The sequence below is a fragment of the Vipera berus genome (assembly GCF_964194415.1).
Source record: "Vipera berus genome assembly, chromosome: 1".
Classification (NCBI taxonomy): Eukaryota; Metazoa; Chordata; class Lepidosauria; order Squamata; family Viperidae; genus Vipera; species Vipera berus.
This window is the reverse complement of record NC_138202.1, coordinates 114,190,287-114,214,259: the sequence shown is the minus strand read 5'-3', so window position 1 is coordinate 114,214,259 and position 23,973 is coordinate 114,190,287. Positions and strand designations below refer to the sequence as shown.

The 23,973-nt window shown below is 36.6% G+C and overlaps 1 protein-coding gene across 1 annotated transcript; it reads right to left on the bottom strand.

The window, feature by feature from the left end:
* Positions 1-217: 217 nt before the first annotated feature.
* LOC308660535 (inner centromere protein-like) lies at positions 218-23,207 on the bottom strand (the record flags this gene model as incomplete). Its single annotated transcript, XM_081314939.1, has 17 exons — positions 218-2,048; positions 2,430-2,589; positions 4,900-5,004; positions 5,587-5,668; positions 6,041-6,138; positions 6,760-6,849; positions 7,581-7,701; positions 7,920-8,029; positions 9,036-9,155; positions 9,233-9,368; positions 11,100-11,193; positions 11,541-11,658; positions 12,998-13,028; positions 17,449-17,497; positions 19,288-20,006; positions 21,499-21,615; positions 23,071-23,207. 17 exons carry the CDS (start codon positions 23,205-23,207, stop codon positions 1,834-1,836), a joined length of 2,502 nt encoding a protein of 833 aa, XP_081171065.1. The 3' UTR covers positions 218-1,833.
* Between the last annotated feature and the right edge of the window lie 766 nt (positions 23,208-23,973).

Sequence of the window (23,973 nt, the reverse complement as noted above, 5' to 3'; positions counted from 1 at the left end):
TTTTGTTCAGGAACAAATTGATAGTAAATGCAATCCTTTTAATATCGGTATTACCTGGATTCTCTTAATTTTTCCAGAGATCAATTGGTTGCTGTTTGGTATCAAATGATCATTCAGTACTAGCTGCCCTGTCCATTTTACTCAGATACCAAAAACAAAAAACTCCCACACAATTATGCAATTAGTAAAGTACAAAGAAATACAATCCATTCGTTCTGAATCAATGCCTGCAGTCTTAAATACATATTAAAGTATAAATTACATTATGGCCACAAAGTTTCAAATTTATGCAAACAAAAGAGGCCGAGTTGGAATGGGCTTTTTTTTTATTGAGGTTTGAGGTGACTCATGACCCTAGTAGGCAGTCTTGAACAAGGGGTGGGTTGTTGTTGTTGTTTGGTGTTTTTTTTTGTCTCTCTTTCCTCCAGAATTACCAAACAGCTTTCCGTCATTACACAGATTCAAATTTTTCTTCCTTCTGCTTTGTTGTTAAGCATATCCAAATTGGAACAGAGAAAACCAAATAAATCTATTCTGATAGACGTTATAAAGGTTAGTGTGAATAGCTGAAAAACAAAACAAGAGAGGGATGCAAACTGAAGGCAATTAAAGACTTTCACATCTTCTCCATCTTTATTTATGCATAGATATATCCCATTTATATTTATCATGCAGACATATATATTGTCTCTAGTCCATTAATTTCAAAACTGTTTAAAAGATACAGAAAGCATGAAGGTGGTCTGATTAAACAGATTGTCCCTGTCTGCATCAAAAACAAAAAAAGATACAATTAAAATCTGCTCTATCAACTCCAGGGTTCACTTTCCCTGTAAAAGAGTAAGTAGTAATATCTTGGTTCAATATTTTTTTAAACTAAGAGTTGCCTATACTACTTGAATTGGACTTCTCACACAGGGATGTCTTTTACGTATAATTGCTGAGAAGACACTAATTAAAATATGTTGATGTAGGATGATTTTTCATTTTGAAGTATAAGTAAGGATTGCTCCTTCCTCTCATTGATTATGATGAAACAACCCCAAAATTTATTTCCTCAAAAATGAAACCAAAAGAACAATTATTAAAATTTCAGGGGGCAGAAGCTACCCCATATTTAAAATATAGAATGCAAAACCCTTCATGGCCGAAACAAAGAGCAGAAAATAACTTACATCTCTATAAATCAAGATGCTAGCAGAAAAATCTTCAATCTCTTTGCACAGTGAAACATACAGCAGGCAGTGATGATCATAAATTATGATCACAGGTTATTTCAACTAAGTACCTATACTTTACCCTTTGACAAGCAAGTACTGTAATCATGAAATGTAAAATCCCTGAACTCATTGTCTTTCTAGAAAACAAGCAAAACATTTATTTGTGAATCTATACAATTTTGTATGTCACATAACAGAGAAGCATATCCTTTTAGGGAAGTGAATCTATATGCATTGATCTAATTATAAAACTTTGGGTATAATACGCATAAGCCAGAACAGAATTAGAAAACAGAAATAAACCAATTGCAAGTGATAGAAGCACTTGCAATTAGTGTAACAATCAATTCTCAAAGTTAAGAATCTTTTAGTATTGGGTAGCATAATGAGAAGACCAACCAACAATATATCAGATTGTAACTACTGTTAATTTTTTCCTCATTAGTACAATCGCTAGAAAATACGATGAATCCCTTGGAACATAATATGAAGCAAATCATAGTTACCTGAAATGCTAAAGATAGATATAACATTTCAACCTTTATTATATAACATATAAAATACTAAAATGATTTACAGATGCAACATAAGTATAGATAGACAAGAAATAGTTTCAGTATTTTTTCATGCTGTTGGACGTCCGGAGTGCTGGCTTGGATCCAGGAAGAGGTGGTGATTGCCATACAGCTGAACTTGTACGCTTGAAATACCTTGGCTTACTTTTATAGAAGATATTCTCTAGCTTAGGGCTTGATATGAGACCAAAGAACCTGTCGATATCTGGAGGATTGTAGTACTGGTATGTAACAGCTTCATTAAGTTGAACCCCTGAGGAAATAACCATTTTTCATACGTGAGTAATTCTTTAGGCAGCAACCCATCTCCAACCAAAGTACTTCTACAATGTATAAAATGGCCAGAATGTGAAGTTTGTCCAGTGATTCTAATAATAATCAATTGGCCTGCAGGAAACAAGTATATTAAACTGCTTGTCACTCCAAGTCAAAGACATACATTTGTTAGTGGCCTAACAAGGTTGGCACTATGGAAAAGAATACAGACTTTCCAATTATCAGTATCATTGTTTCATACGATAATTTACTGAATTTTGACCAGCTCTATTTTTTCCTTCTTTTACTCTTATCATAAAAGAAATTTCCATAAGATACAAGAAATGCTGTAAAATGTAAATCTGAAAGACGCATATACCGCTGGCCCACAAAGGGATGGGTTTGCGAGGTTGACTCTCATCATCAGTGGAATCGTCACTATTCAGATCCATTCCATAGTCATTCAGATTGACTTTAAGAGACTTTGTATCTTTCAGATCTTGGGCATCCACTTGGTTGGCATTCCCACTATAACATTTCTAAAATACAGGGAAGGTTGAATGCATAAATTAATGTTACAAACACAGCAGTTATCAACAGTGGCTCTTTGTGACCACCCTGCTTGCCTTTCCAAAATTTATGCATACACTTTTTCATGGAAGCAGCAGCTAAAGGTTATACTATACACAAAGGTTATGGAAAGGTTGCTATTCTCCCCCAGATGTGTTTACAGACAAATGAATAATAGAATTTGAAGGTCTTTACCAACGATATACAGTGAAATCAATGATAGAAAGAGGCAGATGACTGAACCACAAAACCCAGATGATTCCGTTCTGCAAGCTTCTAAAAATAAAGTAAGGGGGTGACAGTGGGTAGAGGCAAATTTTCTATTTGAATATGCCAAATGGAAACAATTGCATTAAAAAAGAACAAATGACTACATAAGTTTGGCTGTTTTATGTACCAGCATTAACTTTGTTTCAATACATTTCACAAACTCAGAAACCCATCAAAATAATGTCTCTTCCTCCTTAAATGGCTGAAATAATAACTATAGGTTTTCTTACTATGCTAACATATTTTTAATATGCTGCATTATTTTATTTTGCTTAAATCTATAACAGATGTGTATCTAAAGTCAGTAAGACTTTAAATAAAGGCATAATTCAAATTATTTTGTGTAAGATACTGGACATTTAATGGCATACTTCAAACATTCTAGCTCTATCTTTAGCTTAGCTAAAATGAAGGTGTTTGAATGTGAAACATTAATCCAATGTTTTTTTTTCTTTCAATTCTCTAACTCATGTTTATTTTCAATTCTTTCAGCTCTTCACCTGTTGTACTTTCCACAGAACTGGCAGATTAATGTTTAGCTTGCAAATGCTGAAGTCCTTTGTATCACAACGCATTAAAATAAATACAGCTATGACTATTACAGATCAACTTATACCCAGAATTTTAATCTCCAAACTACCTCTAAAAATTATTTGACATTTCAGAATAGTAATTTCAGAAAAATACTTTATCATAAATACTTGTGGATCTCATTATAAATACCTTAACATACATGATTACTTAAAATGGGACCACAGAAAGCATGGATTACCGGTACGTTTCAGAGAGCAACAATTTGAGCACAGTAACCTTTCCCTTCAACTGAGCAATCAGTGAACTTCATCAGTCATGTTTCTCTGCCCTCTTGTGATCTTATACAAATATTGCAGAACCCACAACTGTTTACAACACAAATAGAGATTCCTCCCCTGCATTCATTATATTAAGAGATTCCTCTCCTGCATGGATTATATTTTACAGATGGCATGTAGTTCAGGAAGTGCTTAATATAAGGATCCAATCTGGGATAATCACCAGGACCAGAGGTTTTGACCTCTGAGCTTTTGGACTCGTGCTGGAGAACCATCGTCAGGGAACTTCTCTCTAGCCTAGAGTCCGAAAGCTCGGAAGACTAAACCTCTGGTCCCAGTGACCAACTCAGATTGGATCCTGCAATATTATCCTGGGACATATATATTCGCCTTCATTTGTGTTTAATATAAGATTTAAATCAAAGAAGTCATTAAAGTATATCAAAGATGGCCCGGTTAAGCATGGGGGACTACGTATTTTGATAAATAAAGATAACTATGATAGAAATGTTCAATATTCATTCAACAGCAAAGCTACTGACATTTCAGGGAGAAAGAATGTATGGAGTTCCAGAAGCAAAACCTTGTGTCAGAAAGTATCTGAGTGATGACAGAACAAAAAGAGGAAAGAAAACAATCACATAAGATAAATTTTGCTGATGTTTGTCTATCTGAAAGCAGAACAGGTATATATGTACAGAAGTGTCCCTCTAATTTAGAAGCGGAAAACCATTCCAATCCTTGGACAATGTCAATACTTTCTACATCCAGTTTACATGCCTTTCTCCACTGCTGAGGTAAAATGCTTTCCGTCTACCCTTGGGTAGGCAGAAAACCAAAGCAATATATCTTCCTGATCCTGTCTCGAGTTGTTGCAGCCATTTGATTTCTTTTCAAGTAGTTACAGTAGTGGCAAAGCCTAACAGACTGAATAGACCTTGAAGCTTCCTTTGGGCAGTGCTTGAATGAGGTGACTTCATCACCAATTATGAGTATGGTACTCAGGTCAATCTCTTTCATGGCTTGGTGATAAGCTAAAGGCAGTATCATGGGAACACATGAGGAAAACATAAAGAGATTGACAAGTTATATTTCTGCTATGGCAATTTGCAAATGGGGGAAGACCTAAATAACAGACTGCAGGCCTCAGTCATTTCCCATCTTGCAGGAGAAGCCTGCAAAATAGTTCCTACTCACCTGAGCAGTTATATTCAGCCACCCACATGCAGCAGGGACAGTTTCTACCTGCACAGCTGTCTCGTCCTGCTGCAGCTGAGCCCGTGAAACAGGATTCTCTTCTTCCTATTAACCAGAGAAGAGTCTTAGTTACTGGGCCAACCAATTTAATCTATTTGCAGTAGTGGCTTCACACAAAAGCAACATACGTCAATCTATCTATTCTTTAGAACTATTTTCTTCTTAGATATTTATTAAATGATCCATTAAAGAATCCTCAGATATTTTTTTTTGCTTTAATTGCTACCTGACTGAAGAAACACACAGTGAAATATAACATTTGCCCCATTTTCTTCCATCATAATTACTGTTTGTGTGCAAAGAAGGACTACAGTTATAACCGTTGCCTTTTTCCTGGTCCTAGGGCAAAACCAACTACAGTTGCATAATCTGCTTTAAGTATACATAATTTCAGTTTCCATAAATCACATGAGGAAATGTGTGATTAACAATATGTTATCTCCCCTAAAGATTTAGAATACTAAGTGACATGCAAAAGCATTATTCCTTTCAGACAGAAACAAAGTGGCAGGGAGAAATTGAAGCCATACATTTTGGAAATGCAGCTGAAAATATTATTTGCTGGCAAAAGCTTGCTTGATCTTAATCCCCCCTCCCATGTATTGGGTTTTCAATAAGTTAACACACCTTTACATTGTCTTCCTCTTCCTTAACTATAGTGAGTTCCTGAACTTTCACCAGCTTCTCTTTATCTTGGTGCCTTTGGTGCCTAAAAACAAAGCTGAGTTAATTCAGAAATACTTCCAGTGCACTGATTGCTTGGAAGTAAGTTCCCCTGGGATCACTGCAAAATCTTTGTCAAAAAAGTTGGTTGGGAATGTAAACTTTCCCCAAATGTGAATAGCTTTCCTGGATATTACCTTCAAAGGAAGTAATAGCATTTCAAAGTTGGTTATTTGGCTCATCCTTTTCAGTTTTGATTGTTTTTGGGTCTCCTGTAATTCCTTGAACTTTGACTTACCCATAGTTTCAACCTTCAGAGTTCTCCTCCTTATTTATTTATTTTATTTATTAAATTTATTTGCCACTCATCTTCTATTGAAACGGGTAGCTTACAGAATTAAGGAAACAAAATTCTCACCCCTTTTCCTGTCTATTGCTATTGATTTCCAGCATTTTCTTAATTTCCCCAATTGTTCTCCATTTTTCTGGACCTTCTTGAAGCTTTGGCCCTTCTTCCTGAAACAAGCATAGAGAATCAATGTCTTTCATACATGCAAGAATACATATATACACAACGTGCACACACACACACAGAAATATATATGGAAAAACAAGAACATTTACAGTGCCGGTGAGAAGTCTACACTCATGTATTTATATAAAAACTATATAAAAGTTTTTATTGCAGTAATACATATGTTAAAAACAAATTTTAGAAATGAGGTGGATACAGCTACTATTTTTCAAATCTTACCAATATATATTGTCAGATCAAGAACAGAATACTACACTATTCTTCAAGACACAAAGAAAGTAGTGTCTCAAGTAGAAAATTCTACATTTATCTTATCTCCAAACAAACGGCAATGCTTGGGCCTATGAATGTGAATTTAAAAAGCTACACTAACATGAGTACTTATACAATCTGTTCATCCTTCATTCCCTTTAGATATTCTTTAACAGCAAGCCAGCAGCAATTAAACAATTTGTGAGGCTTTCATATTTTTGATCACATAGAAATAAAAACCTTATTTCTTAAGTATGATCAAAGCCTCTTTGGAGTTTGCCTATTCTAGTTGTGGCATACAGAGCCTCCTCTATAATTCCATTTTACTGGAAAGTCAATATAGTGCTTACCGTTTGTGGCAGTTTCAGTTTTCGGAAATCTGCTTCTATTTTCTTTATAGATTTCTTTGCCTTTTCTTCTGCTGTTTTCTCCTCTCGCATCTGTGCAAAGAACTTTAAATTCTATCTATTTTATTTTGAATTAAAGACTGGGGAGATATTTTACATAACAAGCCCTGGTGGTACAGTAGTTGGAATGTGATATTGCAGGCAAACTGTGCCCACAGGCTGGAGTTCGATCCTGACAGACTCAAGGTTGACTTAACTTTCCATCCTTCCAATATCGATAAAATGAGCACCCAGATTGTTGGGAGAAATAAGATGACATCGTAAACTGCCCAGAGAATGCTGTAAAGAACTATGGGGCGGTACATAAGTCTAAGTACTATTGCTATAATAAATATATATTTAGGACTAGAGGGACATTAAAAGCCAAGGTAAAGTCTCCTTCATATTGAATTCAAATCATTTTATGGACACTCCCATGTGGTTTTTTGGTAGCAAAGGAGGTCATGACTTGTTTTCTATCAATCCAGAGTGTAATATGTAAAATAATGGATTTAAATTATAGGAAAGAAATTCTGAATGCATATTAGAAAAACATCCTAACAGTAAGAGCAATCTGACATTGGAACTGATTATCCTAACAAATGTGGGTTCCTATTCCTTGGACATGTTCAAGAATAGCTTAAGTGGAACTACCCAGCAAAATGTATCAGCTTCTTCTTTGTTCCCTCCAGATTTCTGGCTTAATATGATGTTTGAACATTCCAGATGACTGTTAATATGTGAAGACAATCATGAAGAAAATCTGTTGTCAGGCCATTTTATACCTTGTCATTTCTTTCATCAAGCTGAAAAAATTTCTGTACCATTCTCTTCTTTTTTTCTTCCTCCATCTGCTCTACTCGTTCTCGAGCTTGCAATGCCTTTCGCAGTCGCTCTTCACGCTTTCTGTGTAATATGTAGAAAGCACTTCATTTAACCTGATGAAGCTTTTTTTTCTGTTGCTCACAAAAAATTTACACGGGTAATTTTGCTATATTTTTATAAACATGTATCTGTTCCTGTAATGTCCACATTCCAGAAAAGTTGTATTGCACAATATTATCACTAAAAGCAATTATTCAGTGTAATCCCTATTTGCATGCGGGTATAAACAGGTACTTAACAGTTTTATCTCTTCCAACCGACGTTTCTTTTCTTCCTCCACTTTCTGCTTTCTCTGTTGCTCTGCTTCTTCTTTTTTTCGAAGACTCTCCAGACGCTGGCGCTCCTTTTCCTAAGAGGTTATGTAAGACTTATATTAACTGAAGTTGCTGTGACCATTTGTGCCCAATTGCCAGCATTTTTTTCTTCCATCTTTTTTATCCAGATTAAATCACACCAAGGAAATGTGGTAGTGCAAAACACCAGCACGTGCAAAATGACCCATGTCCAAAACGAGAGTGAACAGTGGTTTTAGGGCAGTTAAGTATTTTTAAACAATTTGAAGGACTAGGATCACAACCCAGAAAATAAGGAAGATAGTTACTTACAACAAACTCCCCCTTTGTAGAATGAACATGGAAAGAAAATACAAATTAATTTCCAGGAACATAAATGCCTAATGACTATCTCATTTATCAGTGTGATTGAATAACAGCCCTATTTATATCGGTGAACCAAAGGACTATAGAAAAATGCAATATGGCAGCAGGCTCAGAATAAATACCTTCATTATCCTCCTAGCCACAGCAAGCAAGGACATCAGCACTGAAATTACTGTATATCTACAGCACTTTGAAGAGGAACAAGAGCTGACCACATTCAGTTTCTCTTACTGGTCTCCCCAATGGACATCCCCCTATTCTCATAGTGCCATGTTGTGATATTTTATAAAATCAATGTGTTCACTGTGGTGCAAAAATGTGGTATAAGGAGCTATAACTCTTTAAGCATAGAACTGTCTTATAATAATATTTTAGTATCATTACTAATACCATTAGTAGCTAGTTTTCTGATATTCATCGTATTCATCTCTCTCTCTCTCTCTCTCTCTCTCTCACACACACACACACACACACACACACACACACACAGAGAGAGAGAGAGAGAGACACTCACACTCACTCACACACAGGCCCTTAGACCTACATGACTGAAACAGGAGTTGAACTTAAGACTCCATCATGCAAAACATTTTCTCTGCTACAAAGATCTGGTTTCTCTAACTAATTTTAGCAGGACTTCCTGATACAAAGATTGCTATTATTTCTAAACTTAAATTAAGAAAAAAACCCTCTTACCTTGGTGGCAGATCTACAGGGAGTACTATGTTTGGGGACTTTGTTCCCTGAAGACCCAGGAGATTTGAGAAGCTGATTCTTTTGCATGGTTTGAAAGAAGTTTTTGAAAGGTCGTATTATCTGTCAGAAAAGTATATTTGCTTTTTTTACTGCTTGGGCATTACGCACAAGAGTATATTAATATGACATTTCCCTACCTTGGATGGGCCAGATGTTGGCAGCATTTTCTTTGCAGAAGTGGATGTGGTTGTAGGAGTGAAAGGACTAGGATTTTTATCTTCTGTGCATGAAGGAGCAGGTAGGTCCTCCACTGCTTGTCTGTAACTTTGCTTCCTGGAAAAAAAGAGAATACACAAGGTTTTCTCAGTTATACAGTGTACGTATCCATGTTTAGTGGATTAACTTAAGAATTTTACCATTCAGCATATCCAAAAAGTTTGGGAGTTCTCCTTCAAAAATTAGTCTCTTCAAAAGTCAAAGTGGAAAATCTTGGAAAAGTCTTAAAGTTGGGGAAAAGAGAGAAGTAAAAAGAGGGAAAGAGAAAGGATGCATGTAAGTATGTATGTATAAAGCACTGAAAATGAGCTATGAATCCAACCACTCTCATGAGCTATGAATCCAACCATTCACAAGATTCTGTTTCATAAAAAGCCAGTGTTTTCAACCCATTACTTATGAACATTTATAAAGGCAGTTCTATCTATCTTATTTTAATACTGTATCAGTATAGCAGGAATGTATTTATTTATAGCTGGCTGACAGGCCATATGCAGCATGTGGTCCTCAATGGAGCTGCATCTACATGGAAGGAAGTGTGTAGTGGGGTGCCCCAGGGCTCTGTTCTGGGCCCAGTGCTCTTCAACATCTTCATCAACGATTTGGATGAGGGGATAGATGGGGAACTCATCAAATTTGCAAACAACACCAAGCTGGCAGGAATAGCCAATACTCCAGAAGATAGGCTTAAGATACAGGAGGATCTGGACAGACTCGAACACTGGGCACTACCTAACAAAATGAAATTCAATGGTGAAAAAAGTAAGGTTCTACATTTAGGCAGGAAAAATCAAATGCACAGGTATAGTATAGGTGGTACCTTGCTCGATAGTAGTAACTGTGAGAGAGATCTCGAAGTCCTAGTGGACAATCACTTAAATATGAGCCAGCAGTGTGCTGCAGCTGCCAAAAAAGCCAACACAGTGCTAGGCTGCATTAACAGAGGGATAGAATCAAGATCACGTGAAGTACTAATATTACTTTACAATGCCTTGGTAAGGCCACACCTGGAATACTGCATCCAGTTTTGGTCACCACGATGTAAAAAAGATGTCGAGACTCTAGAAAGAGTACAGAGAAGAGCAACAAAGATGATTGGGGGACTGGAGGCTAAAACATATAGGGAACGGTTGCTGGAATTGGGTATGTGTAGTTTAATGAAGAGAAGGGTGAGGGGTGACATGATAGCAGTGTTCCAATATCTCAGGGGCTGCCACAAAGAAGAGGGAGCCAAGCTATTCTCCAAAGCACCTGAAAGCAGGACAAGAAGCAACGGATGGAAACTAGTCAAGGAGAGAAGCAACCTAGAACTAAGGAGAAACTTCCTGACAGTTAGAACTAACCAGTGGAACAACCTGCCTCCACAAGTGGTGAATGCTCCAACACTGGAAGTTTTTAAGAAGAGACTGGACAGCCATTTGTCTGAAATGGTATAGGGTTTCCTGCCTTAGCAGGGGGTTGGACTAGATGACCTCCAAGGTCCCTTCCAACATTATTATTATTATTATTATTATTATTATTATTATTATTATTATTATTATTATTATTATTATTATTATTATTATTATTATTTCCTGTCTTTAATATTTTTGTGAATAACTCTGGGTGGTGAACATACTGAGGTGAAGGAGTACCTCAGACTCCTTCTGCCTCCTATTTTCCAGATAATTGCTAATTGATAGAATTCAAACCATTTCATTTCATTAATCTAATACTGACAGGTATATGAAAAGAGGGAGGGAGGGAGGGAGGGAGGAAGGAAGGATGGATGGATGGATGGATGAATACCGGATATTCTGCATTGGTTCATGGGAACTGTTGTTCCTGGCTAAATCTTCAGAATTGCTGATGTGAGAGTCAGTAATAGTAGTCTCAAGTCTGTCTGCAAGAAAAGCACAATTAGTAAGAGAGCCTTGCCACAAAATCTTTTTGCCTAATAAAAACAGCTAAGTTGAAATAAAGCATATATAGTGGACAGAACTTGGTCTTAGTAGCACTAATGTAAATAGAAAAACTATATCATGATTCAAAACTCCTTCATAAATTTTAATTACAGTGACGTTAAATATATTAGCAAATATAATGACAACTGTTTATGTTATGACTTAAAAATAAAAGTCTAGACAAAGATTGTATGCATAAAAATTATATAGGGAAAAATAGAATAATTTGCTTAAGGGTTTTAACAGCATTTAATGAAAAGTCCTATCTGTCCATGACATTATTTACCTTTATTGCAAGTCTTGTCTTGGTGCCTCTCAAGTTCAGTTGGGTTGTGCATAGGGGTGCTAACAATTAGACTAGATGCATCCAGAGCCCAAGGCTCTTTTTGTAGACCGTTCAGAGGCTAAGAAAAAAACCACAATATATTATTTTTGCACTTTCTAGATATTATATATATAAGAATATTGCTCTTAAAATATTTTCCCATATGTGGGCTCTCATTTTAAGTTGACTGCATGTGTCAAGATGCTGATTGATTCGAAAAGCAGGAAAAAACTTTAAAGCAGCAGGGCTATCAATGGGAACAAATGCAAGAACTGTTATTTTTTATTTTTGTTAAATAACATCTCACATAAGTATGTCATTGAAGGTGGCGGCTCTTAGCTGACTTTTTCAGTTCTTAAAAAGATGGACAGTGCTTGGGTGGGATGAGAAATGGAAAAAAGAATTCAGTAATAGGCAATGGCAAACCATTTCTACATTGTTACTAAGAAAGCAACATCAACATGTTTCATCAGGTGTCTGGTTCTACTCAAAGTAGCTGTTACTTACATAGGAATACAATAATAAACATTTCTCACATTGTCCAAGGAAGGCAAAGAGGATTGTCATAACATGCTGTTAATTTTCAATTTTTCATCTTCACGAAAAGCAAAATTAGTACCCATTAAGAGAGACCCAGTCAAAGTCATGAAAATACTTATCAAGAAGAGGAGTCTGAAAATGATATGTTACGTGTGAAGATCCAATAAAACTGTTTCTAAACTTTCCACAGTCTAGAAAGACTAGAGGAATATGTATCTGCATGGACTGAGAAACTGCATATTGAAATGACACTCGATAAAACTATCATCTGCAATTTTAGCCCAGTCATATAAACTGGTCTATAAAAGAGAATAGCTTGCTTTAAAAAATCTTTTAATAGCAATACCCTGCCTAGGTAAGCAGAGATTATTCCACCCTTTGATATAGTAACTTCAAGTTACTTCCTTTACTTGATTGTTCACCATTATACAATGCTAAACCTCCCTAAATGAGATAATTACACAAAATTAATTCTTCAGAAAAGACACATATAAATGGAAAACAAGTGTCAAATAGAATCACCTTCCCAAAATCATATTGGGTATTAAACTGCAGAGTTGAAGTTGAAAGCTATGCTGAATAGCGTATTTATTTTCTGTTCCAGCAGGTCCTCTGCATTTAGATGGCCCTAAATCCATTGATTTCAGTAGGACTGGACATTCTCACATCTCCACAGAATTAAAATTTATGCATTCTAATCGATGACTTGAAGCACTAGTCACCCACAACCTTGGCTGAATAATTAACTGGAATGGTAAATTCAACTATATAACTTTAGAAATATCTTAAGAATTGTGATCAGAGTTCAGAGAACTGCCCTAAAGGCAAAAAGGCAAGGCATCACGTAAATCCAAATAGGTATATTTTCAAGACCTTACCTCTCCTAATTCAGCATTCTGTGTCAAAGACCTAAAGAGAGAATTTGGGCAAATATTAACCATTCTTTTTTCCAGTTTTCTTTATTTTATTTAAATGTACTGTGATCAACAGATACTATTTAAAGACAACATAAAAACAATGCAAAAAACAGTCAAAATGGATGTCTGAAAATGGATGTTTGCGCGTGCACACGCACACACGCGCGCACACACACACACACACACATGACTGCCTCATTTAGTGGCCATTTATTGTTACAACTGTCGCAACTGATCCTTGAATTTATGACTTTTGCAGATCTGTAAAGCAAAGTAAAACTGAAATAAGATCATAAGCATAGTCACAACTTCACTTAACAACTGTTTCCTGGTCTCAAATTTGGTTGCTGAATGAAGACTAAATGTGAATATATACCCACCATGCTATTTCCTTTCAGAGAAGCAATGATATGTAAAATATAGGGGGAAAGTCAAATGTACTAAAAAAGAAAAGAAAGGCAGGAGATAAAAAAGAAAATAAAGGAAATCCAACTAAACTTTATTTTAGTTTTCTGTTTCCAACCAAGTCATTCACAGTGCTCTTCATAATTTTTTATATTTGCAAGTCATATTTGTTTCCATTACTGATTCATTACTGATTTCATTACTGAGTTTTGTTTTTCTTTCACAGTACCAGCTCTGACAATTTCAGGAACTCACCATTCTATCATGAATGCGTCTTCCTATTCTTCATGTATTCATTTTTTTCTTCATATATTCTTTCATATATTAGCTTTGTAATTTAATCCTCATTCATTCTCTCTGAATGGCCATATCAACAATGTGTAGCGCTTCTTTTTCACTTCTATATTAAAACCACATTCATTCACCAATTCATTCTTGATCCTATTTCTTTCTATTTTACTACTCGTATTTCTTAAGCAAACCATTCCCACTGAAGCCAATGTATATTCACGTTTCTTAACACATCCAGCTCTTGTTTCCACATAAGAGTGCAGAAGCACACTTTTAAATACAACTACCGTATTTACATTTTTTCAAACAATCCTCACAATAATCCACATATTATTCATTATCTTTTACCAGTACTTATATACCCTATTTTTCCTTTCATTTCCGCATCTTTAGTAAACTTACTAAGGTACACATATGCATTTACATGCTCCGATTTTTTTTTAGGCATCACTTGCAATCATTCACTCCATTTTCCCCATCACCTATCTCATCTTCAATATCTTAATATTCAGTATGATCCATGTTGAATGCATCATATAATCATATAATAATGTTTGCTACAAATCTTTTAGATTGTAGATGCCAATAATATGGCATCTTCTCCATACAACAAATATATACAAATCCTCAATCAACACATTTCTAAAACCAGTACATCCTCAGTCAACTCATTTCTAAAACCAGTACATACAATCTATAAATAATCATAGGGACATCACAGATATATACTCTTCAATGCTGAAACATTGGAATCAGCACAAAAGCAAAATAAATAAATCTCTGTATTTTTCTAATATAGCAAAAATGAGCACCAGTTTATCATTAATTTTTAATTAAAGGATTGTTCAAGATTCTTAGCTGCCATGTTAATTTTTCACCAAATGCTATTTTCTGTATTGATAAATCATTAAATATATTTAGTTTTCCAGCATTTTGCCATAGTAAATCTAACATCTAACTATAAAAAATCTAATGTTCCATCATTCATATATCCTATAAAAATGGAACATAATACTTCAGTAGAATTATTATAGATTTCTCTATTTTTTCCAGTTTCCTTGAAAATGTTCAACTGAAATGAAAAATGGAATAGGCATTGTTACCAGAAATAATCCTATCTACTAATCTGATTACAATCCTTCATAATCTAGAAAGATTTTGATTCATGTAATGGAATTGTCTGAGAATGCGGGTACCATCTACGAATTATTTTTATGGTCAATAGAATTAAAGAGAGTTTTAGAAATCCAAACTGACTCCAAACTTCAAACCCCAAATCCTCTTCCCAAACTTTAGAAGTCTTTCAGGAGTTCACTGTAATATTTAAGAGATCTGTCTGATTATAACAGCCTGGATATTCATCATTGTTCAAGCAATCTTATTAATGGGTAAATAGTATCAAACTAGTATTCACTTACCGTATATACTTGAGTATAAGCCGACTCGAGTATAAGCCGAGACCCCCAATTTCACCCCCAAAAACTGGAAAAAGTTGTTGACTCGAGTATAAGCCGATCCGCCGTTCTGCAAGCCTCTGCCGCCAGCAGAGGCTCGATCCGCCATTTTGCAAGCCTGAATACACAGGAATACCCTGTGTGGCCGCGGCTCTCGGGGAAGCCCTGGCTGTCCGCTTCCTCGCTCCACGCTGCCATTCGGGGCCCGCGCGTTCCCCGGGCAAATCGCGGCGCCCAGCAGGCGAGGAAACACGCCCGCTCCAGTCGCCCCCCCTTCCCTCAGGAGACGCGAAGCAAGTGACCGCCCGGAGCTTACCGAGGACTTGCTTCGGTGCTTCCAGGATCGTGCGCACCTCTCCCAAGCCGCCGTCCGGAGACCTGCCGAAGTTTGGGGAGGTTTGGGGAGGTGCGCGCGCACCGCCCCAAACCTCCCCAAACGTCGGCAGGTCTCCGGACCTCTGCGCCCTGCCTGCCTGCTTCTTTCCGCAGCGGAAAGAAGCAGGCAGGCAGGGCGCGGAGGAACGGAGACCCGGCGACGTTTGGGGAGGCGCCCAAACCTCCCCAAACGTCGGCAGGTCTCCGTTCCTCCGCGCCCTGCCTGCCTGTTTCTTTCCGCTGCGGAAAGAAGCAGGCAGGCAGGGCGCGGAGGTCCGGAGACCTGCCGACGTTTGGGGAGGTTTGGGGAGGTGCGCGCGCACCTCCCCAAACCTCCCCAAACTTCGGCAGGTCTCCGGACGGCGGTGGCTTGGGAGAGGTGCGCGCGATCCCGGAAGCACCAAAGCCTCGGCCGCGCACAAGTCCTCGGTAAGTTTTTTTGTTGACTGGAGTATAAGCCGAAGTGGAATTTTTCAGCCCAAAAAGTGGGCTGAAAAATTCGGCTTATACTCAAGTATATACGGTATTTATGCTGCATATGGCAAAAATGTAAAGTGAATACACTATTGTTCCAAGGACTTTAAAACTAATGATTGTGACAGATCCAAGTACCCATCTGTCTCCAAAGAACCACTGATCTTCAGTAGCACAGTATAAATGATTTGAATTGTACAATTTTCTAAAATGCCAGTGATGTTCACTTTTGGGGGCAAGTATGCCAAATTAAATCAAAGCAAACTAATGGTGCCACCATAACCTAGTATCTGGTATGTATAAAATTTGTAATGAAAGAAAAAAATGGGAAAGAAGAATTTTACTACAATAATTGATAACACAGTTGTCTCTTATTTAGACAAATGCACTCTTCGTTAGAGGGAGCTGTCCTTAAAGAGGGATCGCAGGCAAAAAGATGGGACAAACATCTAGAATGTACCCATCTGTCTCCAAAGAACCACTGATCTTCAGTAGCACAGTATAAATGATTTGAATTGTACAATTGTACAATTTTCTAAAATGCCAGTGATGTTCACTTTTGGGGGCAAGTATCCCAAATTAAATCAAAGCAAACTAATGGTGCCATCATAACCTAGTATCTGGTATGTATAAAATTTGTAATGAAAGAAAAAAAATGGGAAAGAAGAATTTTACTACAATAATTGATAACACAGTTGTCTCTTATTTAGACAAATGCACTCTTCGTTAGAGGGAGCTGTCCTTAAAGAGGGATCGCAGGCAAAAAGATGGGACAAACATCTAGAATGGGTTGTATAGACCATTTAACACCAACTTTCAAAAACATGCACTACTGAAAAAAAATAATCCTTGTAAATATTTGTCCCAAACAAATATAAATACTTACACAGGTAAACTCAAAAAGTAAACCAAAATAAATAACAAAAAGCTGGAGGTGATGTATATATCTGTATATGCGCTTATAACATTCACCCATCCACCCACCATAAAATTAAACCTTGGATTATTTTCTTCCTATTGACTTAAAATTTAGGAAAATTTTATTTGTTGTTTGTCATTTTGTATTTTATACAGTCTAATGATGTATTGTGATAATCTTTTCTTCATTCCTCAAAGAAGAGTTGGTGGCGTTGGTGGAGAAGAGATAAATACCAAGAATAACCTCTTTTCCAGTTCTAGAAAAACACAAATTCTTAATCAGATGTCTGAATACTACATGATTCTGAATCATTTAATGTGGCATTAATTTTGAGTATGTAAATAGAAGCATAAGATTCTAGTCAAACCTTTTTAAAAAAAATTCCAAGCAATTTCAAAGGTTTACAGATTCAGAATATGTTTGTTGATTCTAGATGAAGTTCAATAAGCTTCAAATTATTAGAACCCTTCAAAGGTTTTCAAAAGTTTGCTTACCCATGCTTGTGGTTTTCATCATTCAAAAATATTTCAGTGGAACTATGGCCTGGAGAATGGAAATGTTAGACTAAATAAATATAGTAAGTATACTAAGTATGTAGTAAGTATAGGAATACATATAAGTATTGCTTTCAATAAAAGAGAAAGTGCACACCCATTGCAGGAGGAATTCTAGCACTTTCCAGCATTTGTTGTTTTTGTCTTGTTTTTATCTTTTAAGTAAAGAGTTTCTGGAAAGTGACTGGCAAATACATTTAAATATAATAAAAAATAATAATACACATTCCTTAAATTTATCCACCAAAATAGACCTATGTTGTCAAACAAAGCCTAGATTTGATCATTACAGTCATAGTGGAAATTATATTCATTTGGATTTGCATAAAAGTTATGAGTACCTGTAATATTGTTCAGTATAAACTGGCAAATTCTGCTGACAAAATATAGTTTTTCAGGAAACATGTTACCAACAAAGCCTAGAAACACTTTAACCTAACTGAATAAATTCAAGACTTAAGTTTGGAAGCAAATGATGCTCTACAGACCCATACCAAATCTGAATTAGAAAAGAGGCAAGCCCAGACATTAATCTAAATTTTCAAAAATCAGAATATATTCTCACTATCAAATTGCACTAGAGACAGTCTTAAATATGCTGAGGTCTCTGAAATGTAGAGAACAATATACCATATGTGAAATAATCAGACTATCTCGGGATATCCAGTTACGAGCCCATTAACACTTTCACCGTGCCTGACCAAAAGTGATTGAAATTTTGCATTTTATTTATTTGATCTTTAGTCCACCTTTATTATTTTAGAAGTAATTCAAGGCAGTGAAAATGCATAATGTTCCTTTCTCCTCCTATTTTCCTCACAGCAACAATCCCGAGACGAATTGGGCTGAGAGTGAGTGACTGGCCCAAAAATCACCCAGCTAGTTTCATGCTTAAGCCAGAACTCAAACTCACATCTCTCACTTTCTAGGTCAGCAAGTTAACTTCAGTAGGAAATGTAAGCAATACTTACATTTAAGATACACTGAGTGTGTCTTGAGCATTGCAAAATGCCCCTTTTGAAAGCCCTGTATCGTATTGTTATGGGAAAAAAAAACAGTTGGACCTATTAAGAGCCTTGGTGGAGCAGTGGGCTAATGCCTCCTTAAGTAACACCAGCTGCCTGCAATTAGTGCAGGTTCGCATCCCACCAGGCTCAAGGTTGACTCAGCCTTCCATCCTTCCGAGGTAGGTAAAATGAGGACCCAGACTGTTGGGGGCAATAAGCTGACTTTGTAATAATGCCGCTTGTGTGTGTGTGTGAAAGCCCTAATAAGCAGGCATATACATAGAATGAAGGCTACTGCTAAGCTTGTAAGCCGCCCTGAGTCTTCGGAGAAGGGCGGGATATAAATGGAATTAAAATAAAATAAAATAAAATAAAATAAAAAAAATTGTTATGGAAAAAAAACAGTTGGACCTATCAAGAGCCTTGGTGGAGCAGTGGGCTAATGCCTCCTTAAGTAACACCAGCTGCCTGCAATTAGTGCAGGTTTGAGTCCCACCAGGCTCAAGGTTGACTCAGCCTTCCATCCTTCCAAGGTAGGTAAAATGAGGACCCAGATTGTTGGGGGCAATAAGATGACTTTGTAAAAAAATGCCGCTGGGGGTGGGGGAGAAACCCCTAATAAGCAGGCATATACATAGAATGATTTGTGCTTCTTAGATTGTAAGCCGCCCTGAGTCTTCAGAGAAGGGCGGGATATAAATGGGATTTTTTAAAAAAAACCTTTCCTACAACTTACAATTGCATATTGACATGGTTAACTGCCTTTACTTACAGCTTACTCGGCTTGAAGCAGATGATGAGTCCTGAGTTGCTTGCTTCCTGGCAATTGTCCTGCTGAGGGATTTTCGAATTGTGCTTTTTCTTTTATTGCTCAGTGAGTATTTCTCCACCAGTGAGATCCTTGGAGGTTTGTGTGGTCTACTTAGATGACGATGGCCTGACAAAGACCCTGTGGAGGCATCAGAACTTTCTTTCAAGCCTTGGGAGAGTTTACCTTCTGGATCCAAATTATTATTAAGTAATTCTTGGGGTGGAATCTCTCCTCTGGATGTGTTCTTCCCATTTAAAGATTCTTTTAGAGTGGGTATACTTGGTAATCTTGATGCATTCCCATTTTTTTCTGTCTTTATTGGATCAGTGATGTTCGGAACTAGCATTGCAGGACTGTCTAACATAATGGGAATCTCAGTGACCCTTGAACTATCAGCTAAATGGTCATCTGAATGGATAATAAAAACTTCAGGGATTCTATTCATGCCCTCATTCCTTTTTTCCTGTACTTCACCATTTTTATAGCAGCCAGTACCAAGTGGTTCCCCTACTGGACCCGTAGATATCCTGTCAGACTGTACTTTTGAACTTCCCTTAGAAGAGTTCGTCATAATATCTGGCAAAGATATTGCATCTCCCACATTGAGATTATTCAGTACTCTTCTTGGAGAAACCTTCTGAAAAAATTCAGTCTTTAAACTGCCATGTCCTTTAGATAATCTTAAAAAAAAAACAAATGGTTAATTCAAAAATTAAAACAATTTCAATAAATTTGTTCTGGCAGAAACTAAAATAACTCTCTATATTTCCTACATCACTATGTATTTACTACATTGACTAGGCACCTAATAAAATATAGAGCAATGTTTCTCAACCTTGGCAACTTTAAGATATGTGGACTTCAACTCCCAGAATTCCCCAGCCACATATCTAAGTTCACATATCTTAAAAAATGGTATAGAAGCTACTAGATACAGTTAGACAAATGCATGAGCACATAAATGTGTCTTAAAAATACAAAATTGCTAGGCAGAATAATTAAGTTACTGTGTACTTATTTGGGAGGAAATTTCCTTGAAAATAAGTAAAATGTAAGGAACTTTTACTTTGTGTTCAAATGTATTGCAATCATTTCATTTTCATCAGAAAAGGGTAAAGGATAATACTTTAAATAAAATTCATGGACTGGCATATAATAATTTGAGCAGTTTGCAGGGAAATTCAACAAGTATGAAAAAAGAAACTTGTATAATGTATATATGAAGCACTATAATTTATATATAAAATGTTGTAATAACATAGCAAGCTTTTACAATAATATCTATTGAAAGTAAATGATATGGAGACACCAATGCATTTCCTGTATCTCCAATTGTGAGACATTTGGGTCTAACATTAATAAAGTTATGCCAAGATTTGTAAAAATTATCAAAACATTTAACTGAATCATATCAACAGTTAATGAACTAAAAGAAGCAGCAAGTTATTTGCTTTAGAAATCAAAGAACATTATTTTGGGTAGACCAAAATATTTATTTATTTTAGAGGGCCATGAACATCAACCTTAACGATATTGAAGATCTTTTCACTAGTGACTCTATCTACCATGCTTATTTTTTTAGGCAAAATGGAGTTATTTTAAAAACATTCTAATGAGTTTTCTTTAGTCACCAGTGAGCATAGACTACTCCATCAACAGCTGCCTAACCATGTTGATTTCATCTAAGTCAGGGGTGTCAAACTGCCAGCCCACGGGCCAGACGCGTCATGACAAAACCGCGCCCAAAGTAAAAGTTCCGATACATCGCGCGACGTCACATGACGTTGCGAGTTTGACACCCGATTTAAGTCTATCTGTATACATAAATGCCCTTCGAAATACATAATACATACATAAATGCCCTTCGAAATAAATCAATATGGAAAAACAGGATTAAAGACGTAATTGAAAAATAAAAAGGGAAGTGCATGTATATTATGGTAATAGGAAGATATTACTAGCAAAGAGAAGAACATGATCTTGGTGAAATCTGAAAGCTGTATTAATTTATTAATCTATATTGTCAGACAAATATCAAAAATACTTATTTTTACATGGACAGATACACAGAGGTACTGGAGACCTTGTGCAACCTATAGCACAAGAAAAATCCATACAACCTGAGACCTTTGGGTACAATTCCAAATTAAAAAGCTTAAATATTTTTTCTACCTTTTTCTAATTAGTTCTTTATTTTCATCCTTAAACAATGAAGACCGCTTCTTTTTCCGATTCTTCTTCTGAGATGGTGTTTTGGGCATCAGTTCAGGTTCAGTATTAAAGTTGTTACTGGTCAAAAATAATAATTTTTAAAAAACCTATAGATCTCAATAATTGCAATTAACAGCAATACAGGGAAGTCTGTATCTTTCATGACCCATGCTGAAATGTAACTTACTATACTCTTGACATTATCTGAACAACTTGTATTTGGTAACAAAGGAATTCATTAACTCAGGATAATTAATAAACTCCTCCCAATTAATCTTTATTTGGAAGAGGATGGACAAAGGAAGTACAGTACAGGTAGTCCTTGACTTATGATCACAGCTGAACCCAAACTTTCTCCTGTTAAGTGAGACATTTGCTAAGTGAGTTTTGCTCCATTTTTCAATCTTTCTTGCTGCAGTTATTAAGTAGAATCACTGCAGTTGATAAGTTAGTAACACTGTTGTTAAGTGAATCTGGCTTCTCCATTGACTTTGCTTGTGAGAAAGTTGCAAAAGCTGATCACATGACCCCAGGACACTGCAACCATCGTAAGTAGGAGTCAGTGGCCAAGCATCTGAACTGTGATCACATGATCATGGGGCCCATTTTTGACACAACTGTCGCTGTATCCCTGTGGTCATGTGCAGTGGTGGGATTCAAATATGTGAACAACCAGTTCTCTGTGGACGCCGCTTCCGGAAGTCCATTCAGGGCCTGGGCAACAAAAAATTAGCTACCGGTTCTGCCGAACTGGTGTGAACTGGCTGAATCCCACCACTAGTCACGTGATCAAAATTCAGACACTTGGCAACTGATTCCCATATATGACATCTGCCGTGTTGCAAGGACAGGTGATCACCTTTTGCAACCTTCTGACAAACAAAGACAATGGGGAAGCCAGATTCACTTAACACCTGTGTTACTAACTTAACAACTGCAATGATTCTCTTAGCAACTGTGGCAAGAAAGGTCGTTAAAAACAGCAAGACTCACTTAACAACTATCTCAACAGCAATTTTGGGCTCAATTGTAGTTGTAAATTGAGGACTACCTGTAGTAGATATCCTGCTCTCTGCTCCAACACTGGAAGTTTTTAAGAAGAGACTGGACAGCCATTTGTCTGAAATGGTATAGGGTTTCCTGCCTGAGCAGGGGATTAGATGACCTCCAAAGTCCCTTCCAATTTTACTATTATGATTATGATACATTTTCAGGTTGCAGAACTTGCTGGTAAGAAATAAATACCCAAATCACTGACCAATAGACAACGCTCTAATGATAGAAATGTAGCTGGGTTGGAGAAATTTATTATTATTTTTATTACTGGTATTATTACCATTATTATTTTGCTTTTACTCACTCTCAGAACTTCCTCCTGTTTTCCTGGAACCCTAGGATTCCATAAGTCAGTTTAAAAAAATCCCACCCTAGGCAATAAACTTTGCTGTGAAAATATGACCCCAAATCAATTTACAACCCTTGGAAGTAAAAACTCAACCCTCTTTCCATTTTGCAAAATTCAAGATTCTATACCTATCAAACATCTTCATGGCTTCTTCCTCAATTTCTCTCAACCACACCAAGTGCTTATGCTCAGCATTGAACAGGAATTCTGAGAATTTTTGATGGCAAACATCTAGAAGGTGAATGGGTTGTCTTGCTTCAGCCATGATGCTGCATAAAACAAAGGAAAAGGAGATGCTAATCAATTAGGCATAAACTGAAATCGGCTCCAACAAAATAGAAAAACATCTAAACTACTCTGATGGGAAAAGAAATGGCATGCCATTCATACAACAGGAAAGGTTTGTTGTGAGTATATATTATTATATAAGAGAATGTTAAAAAAATATTTTGTTTTCAGAGGGGGAAGTGAGTTGTGCAGTTACACAGCCACACTCAGATTTTTAGTGAAGAAGTGAAACATGATTTTTTTGTTTATCTTGACTTTATTTCTATAGTAAATAAGTAACTAAATAATAATACTACAATTTTTCAGTGTCACCATTTTTAAGAAGCCCGCAATCACACTTGCAGATAACCATCCTCAGAAGACTTAAGTTAAATTCTAGCTAGTTGTTTGGGGGGGGAGCATGTTCATTTTCTTGACAATTTCTCGCTTATCTGAAAAACTAACAAAAAGAACCACAGAGGAACCAAATGCAGAGCCAAGTAAAAAGTAACTAATGTATCCTGCAAACTAAAAAAACCCCCTTTGCATTCCTTCCATCTATAAATCAGTACTATTTTCCCCTTTCCATTAATAACAATAAAGGCAGTTTTCAGATAACAAAAAAGAGGCAATTCATCCGCAAGAGACAGCACGCATACCCCACTTCAACAACAGCAAACACCTGAGCCAAACACACAAGGCGCCTCGGGCGAAATGTGAGCGTGCGCGCGTTGCGCCGTTGCAAACCATCTCAGGCCGCGTCG